Source organism: Dioscorea cayenensis, chromosome 16 (genome assembly GCF_009730915.1).
Source record: "Dioscorea cayenensis subsp. rotundata cultivar TDr96_F1 chromosome 16, TDr96_F1_v2_PseudoChromosome.rev07_lg8_w22 25.fasta, whole genome shotgun sequence".
Taxonomy (NCBI): Eukaryota; Viridiplantae; Streptophyta; class Magnoliopsida; order Dioscoreales; family Dioscoreaceae; genus Dioscorea; species Dioscorea cayenensis.
Window position 1 is genome coordinate 22,580,779 of NC_052486.1, and position 6,329 is coordinate 22,587,107.

The window sequence follows — 6,329 nt, forward strand, 5'->3', positions numbered from 1 at the left end:
TACAATTAACTGTGAAGTTCCACCAAAAAAAAAAAAAAGAAAAAAAGCAAGGTTCTAATCAAGCTAAGTACTTCAACAATAGATGGCTTTCATTCTTAAGTTGATTACAAATATCCCTATCTTGTCAGGCTTCATCATCTCAAATGCCTCTCTGTCATCAGATTATGACCAGCCAAATTTAACCCCTTAAGAAAAACCTTACAATGAATCTAAGATAATATTTAAGGAAATAAGACAGTGAGGCCATCTATTGTACCCAAATCCCTCCCTTCAATACCTGAGAGCCTGAAAAGTTCAATGCCCAAAATACTTGATGGAAAGAATTGCAACCATGTTGTATTCAGATAGTAGCAGACCATATGAAGGGCATTAAAAAAATGAACTAATTAAGAAGTAGGAAGGATCAATAAGTACCTTTGTCTCAAAACCAAAGATGTTTGAATAGAAGCAAATATGATGAAGAAACAAATACATATGGCCCTGCAAGCAAAGTTCAGGTCAGAAGTGAATTTTAACAGTAACTAAAATTTAAATGGGGAATTCAAAGATATGAAACATGTCTACTTCATATGCATGCGATAAAGAATGCAGGGAAGTTTTACTTTTGCCATATAAAACCAGAATGTGATACAAATAGACCATACTAGCATACAAACCACCGGGTGTAACAATTTCAATTATTAATTCCAATTTATAAATGAACCATACTTGGAGAAGAATATTCTCCTGGAGAGCGCAATTGAAATCCTGAACAAGAACCTGCGAATGCCAAACAAATAGTAAATCTGGTCATTATATCATATTTAGAAAGCATGAAACCGAAAACTATATATAAAAGCAACAGATAAAAAGCAGTGCATGGGAAAAAGGAAGTGGAAGGAATAAGATGAGGATTCTTTTCATTCACTCAAGGCTATCTTCAGCAGCTCATACATTATTTATATTTTTTCTAAATTGCATCTTCTAAATAATGCGACAATCATTTTCCAAAAATCTTGCTTTTTTTCACAAAGTGTCATCTAGTCCTTGAGATAAAGATCTGTAGGACCCTCTCCTCTTCTCCCATAACTCAAAAAGAATTTTTCTGCTTCAGAACTTTTGGCTTAAAGCAGAAAATTCAGATTTCACAATATGAAAATGACACAGCTTTATACAATCAGCAAATTGACAAACCATAGCACATGCACAAAAATAATAATACTAATAATAATAATAATAATAATAATAATATATATCAATCAGATCTCAGTTAATTTATCTGCTTTGATTTGTTTAACATAAAACAATAAAATGAATAATGTAGCAAATTCATGAGCCACATATTGTCATGACATTAATATTATCCCTCAAAGATACAAAACATAGCCCAAGAGTTCCTCATAAAGTGGACTATCTCTTTGTGCATAAAACTACAAATTCAAACAAAGGGTGCCAACTAATTCAAGTGAGAATTCATTTGACAATTGAAGATTTAAGAAGTGTTGCTTGAAAGGATGAGAATTCATTTAAAACTCACCACCTCTGTGGTACTTAAATTATGAATGCCTGACGAATCTCACTCAGTGCATGCTAATACAAAGCAAAATGCAAAATGAAACTGTTCAAAGATAAGAGTTTTTTCCAACAACAATCTTATCAAGAATAACAATCCTAAAGAATTTAGGTTCAGTCTTCTCTAATTAATTTATACTTTGCTTGTTTGTACTACTTCTTTTCCAATAAATTTGTGGTTTATCCACTTTTATAAAATAATAATAAAAAAAAAATTTAGGTTCACACTCCTATCAGTGACTCATCAAATAAATTTGGGATAAAAACAGTCACAAATCCATCACAATTCCCCAAAAGAATCAGAGACTCACCTCGTCAGGCGGGAGACGGAACAACAACCGGTACTCCTCACTCCCGCGTGGACATAGCCTGAGTCCAAAAACCAAGAAAAACCAATCCAAGAATCCAAACTCAACTCCAAAACCCCCAATAGAAAATCAAACACAATTACTACCAAGATCTCAGCGTCCCTGCGATCAGACGGATCGGCGGAGTAAACGGAGGAGGTCTCAGAGGAGGCCTCAGCGTCCTGGCGTGACACAACCCTAGAAGGCGATGCTCGGAAGGACTGGTCCAGCGGAGCGGCGGCGAGGGCCATGGGTGGAGAACGGTGGTTGAAGAGAGAGTAAATGGTTGGAGAAAGTGGGAAAACGAAAGGGGCGGGGGGTTTCAATGGGGGTTCTCGAAGTTCTTGAAAGTCGAGTTACAAAAGGAATCCAAAATAGAAAAAAACAAATGGGAAGTGAGGGGTAGTTTGGGAATTTCATGGCGTGTCGGTTACTTATATTAAAGGGCTGACTTGCAGGATGAGCTGGCAAAGGTGTTAAATATTTCGGAATTAAATTATTTAAAAGTCCCTGAAAATTTTGTTGTGATTTTTCTTGTCCCCTGCAACGGTAGGGTTTTTTATGAAATTCCAAATTCGTCCCTTCCTTTTGACTTTTGCACCACGTGGATGAATGGAGGTGTGGATGTGTTGACGTGGCAACGTAATTATAATTTCCTACAATTTAATAAAAATTTAATAAATTATTTATTTCCAACCCCACCACCTCCCATACTAATTTATTAATTTTTTAAAATAAATACCGCGTTTAAATCAAATCAGCATTTGACAAAAATTGATCATTCACTAATAACCCATAATCAAAACTTCATACTCTTATCTTTCATTATAGAATGAACCGCTATAATTTATAAAATTATTAATAATATTTTTTAAAAATAAATAATAAGTGATCCATTTAAAAACAGAAAAGTGTAAATAATTTATTGATCACCTAAAAAAAATTTCATAACCGTACAACTCTAGAAAGTGAAACTAAAACAATATTACCAAAAAAAAATGTGTACTCTTGTGTCATATCATTCAGCTAACCGATGAATAGTTAACTCTTAATAGTATTTTTATATAAATTTCTGTTAGAGCCTGTTTGGATAGTCAGAAATTATGCCATAATCCATACAATATGGCATAATTTAACATTTTCTAAGAATAAAAAAATTATTTTAAATTTATGGGCTCTGTATCAAATGCAGTGAAGGTGTTCGATAAAATGCCAAAGAGAGAAAGAATACCATTCCATGCCATGAAGGTGTTCGACCAATTGCCCCAAAGAGTGTAAGTGAGAGGCGCGCACCGTTTCAATATGAAGTATATATATAGAGGTCGGTGCGGTTCATAATGACCTCCATGTCGTCATATGACGGTCCACGTGGCGCGCAGAGTCAGCCACCCGCACCATAGGCTCCGGCTCATGCCACCAAGGTGTTCGACCAAATGCCGCACAGAGATAATAGAGCTAGGATAAGCCCAAGCTTCGTCACCGTCGACCAAAACCACACCACGCGTCACCTCCTCACTATCTCCTCCTCGCCACGCATGCAATCCCATTGCCACGCGTCCTTCTCCTTCTCCTCTATATATACGCCTCATCCTCTTCTTTCTCTTTCTCGGTCCTGAATCAATGGCGGAGAACTACCAGCAAGTGGTGAAGGCAGCGACGGCGGTGGTGACTGGAGGGTCGACGCTGATGCTGTGTGGGCTGACGCTGGTGAGCACTGTGATCTTTTCTGACAGTGGCCACGCCATTGATGGTGATCTTTAGCCCTGTGCTTATCCCCGCCGTCATCACTGTTTGCTTGATTTTCTCGGGTTTCTTGTTTCCGGTGGCTTCGGCGTCGCCGGCGCCTCCGTGCTCTACTGGATGTACAGGTACTAGTGCTACTCAAGTTGCGTTTTTGGTCTTCTTTTTGGGCCATGGATGGTTTGATTGAGGACTAAAATGGAATTTTTTTTTTTTCTGGGAGCTAAAAGGAATTTTGACATGGCTGGTTTGATTAAAGGACTAAAATGGAGTGTTTTTTTTTTTTAATCTTTTTGGGGAAGCTAAAAGGAATTATGCCTTGCTTAAGTTGCTTTCTCGAGAATGGGGTTTGTTTAGTACTCAATGGGCTGCTAGCATTTTAAGGATTAAAAATGGAGTTTTTCAATCTGTTGGGGAGCTAAAAAGAATTTTACCCTTTTTTATTTTTGCTTTAGGTTTCGTGCCTCAAGGATGAGTTTTGGTTCGTTGTAAGTTTGAGGACTAGAAGGAAATTTTTCTGATCTTGTTAGGAGCTTACTTTTTAAGAAAAAGCCCTTTTTCATGAGTGAACTTTTGCTCTTTTACTCCTTGAGCGTGCTATTCCTTTTAGTTTTACTCCTCCATACCAAATTTTTGATCCTTCAAAAGTATCTTCTAGGATTTTTACTTAAATTGAGTCTTTGTTTAGAGGCATGTTCAAACCTGAAATTTCAAAATTTTTCCATATAAACATAAAAATAATTATTTTTTTGACAAAATACGAGAAGCTTGCGTTAGGTATGGAGCAAGCTCATTTTTGCATGCATTTTCATTCTATATGGGCTTTTGACTTCAATCTTTAAGTCCTCCCAGAAATGAATTTTTCGGAGATGAACACCATACAGAACTTTACACTCGACAGGCTGAAAGACCATTAATAAGCATAAAAATAAATTTAAATAAAATTTAGATATACATAAATTTTGTAAAGTAATTTACAATGCTTTTTGTTTGCATGCCCTACAACTATTCTTATTTACCAAGCCAATTTGGAACTTCTATTATAAAAAGCTATCTTTCAAGTTTTAACTTATGTTAAATCAGTTTTAACTTTTTGCTATATAGAATAATAGGAATGTATATTTGGTATATTAATAAATATGATCAATTACTCACCAAAAATCCTCATTTATGTAGGTACATAACTGGAAAACATCCTCCTGGTGCTGATCAGTTAGATGAAGCAAGGTATAAGCTGGCGGCAAAGGCAAGGGAGGTGAAGGAATTCGCTCAGAACCGGCCTCAAGCAGGCTGGTCACACTGAGTTCCTAAACCTGGCTACACTTAGCCAGCGTATCTATCTTTGGTCATATATATATATATATATGTTTGTTGAATGTGTTACTTTGAGTTTGAGTCCTTTTGTTGGTAATCTTTTCTCTTTCATATCATCTTCATGAACAAAATAAAATTTTTAACAATGTTGCTTTGTCATGTTATGTGTTTTCATTTATTAGGACTATTTTTATTTATTTTCAATAAATAAACATATATATATATATATATATATATATATATATATATATATATATATATATATATTTTGCTAAGTATACTTAGGTTCTCTTAATGTTAAATTTCTGAATGAAAACATACTAAAAATAATTTATTTAATAAAATAAATACTGCAAACATATTTTGAAAGGTAAAAGATTTTTTCAAGTAAAAAGAAAAACTAATTGAAAAAGAAGCTCATTGCTCTTTAACAAAAAGAGTAACGTAATTAATAAATTAAGAAACTCAAATAAGAAAATTATAATATTCTATAATATTTGCTATGCATTCTTTATCAATATATTAAATATTTGTCAAGCAAACCTCATTACATAAACATCTGTATAAATATTTAAGTTAATTCAGATAATTTTTTAAATATCACCATTTTTCTTATTTATTTAATTTTTGAAAAAATTGTTTTACTGTGAAAGTTGTTGTATGGAAAATAAATTATACATGTTGAGATAATGCCATGCCCCCACATGATAAAAAATAAATAAATAATAATTTTTATGAAATGCTGATATATACATGTTATAGAAATTAATAATCCTAGAACTTTAACAATTTTTATGAATTATAAATGGTAAATGGGTTTAATTAGAAGAAGTAGAAGAAGAAGAAGAAGAAGAAGAAACCTCATATTCGTATAAACATCTGAGGTTATTCATTAGTTTTGGGCTGTGGTTATTGGGTTTTTAGATATGGGCTTTTTGGAGGGCTAATGTTTGGGCCAGTTAGAATAGGATGTTTAGATTAGATTGCATTCAATTTTCTTGGTACTCTTCCACATTTGATCTATTTCATGAATATGTTGCTGTGGATAATCATTGATGGTTTAGTTAAACACAGATCGATCGATCTGATTGTGACTAAGGAAAAGTCTCAAAATAGATAGCTACAAAGCATGTGCATCAAAAGAAATATGTATTATAACTTTGAGGTAAACAACCCAAATAATTTCTTGTTTTTTTTGTATTTTTATTTTGGTCACCTAGTTTTAGAAATTAACTTATGATTTAGCTACATATTTTTAATTTTCTGATACAATCATTCGAATATACACTATTATGACAATCACGCATGCGTATATATAGATTTTGAGGAAGAATTTATCAGTATGATCGCCTTATTTAATTTAAGATCTTTATATAG

General features: G+C 33.7%; 1 protein-coding gene and 1 long non-coding RNA gene across 2 annotated transcripts; one reads left to right on the forward strand and one right to left on the reverse strand.

The window, feature by feature from the left end:
* Positions 1–414: 414 nt before the first annotated feature.
* On the reverse strand, positions 415–1,906 carry LOC120279580. Its single transcript, XR_005541952.1, has 3 exons — positions 1,863–1,906; positions 709–759; positions 415–480 (listed from the first exon to the last, which is right to left on the reverse strand). It is a non-coding gene; the product is annotated as an uncharacterized LOC120279580 (long non-coding RNA).
* A 1,209-nt stretch (positions 1,907–3,115) lies between these two features.
* LOC120278659 (oleosin 1-like) lies at positions 3,116–4,941 on the forward strand. Its single transcript, XM_039285389.1, is given in 4 exon segments — positions 3,116–3,620; positions 3,622–3,697; positions 3,700–3,766; positions 4,815–4,941. Coding segments are annotated over 4 exon segments (372 nt in total). The 5' UTR covers positions 3,116–3,518.
* Positions 4,942–6,329: the final 1,388 nt, after the last annotated feature.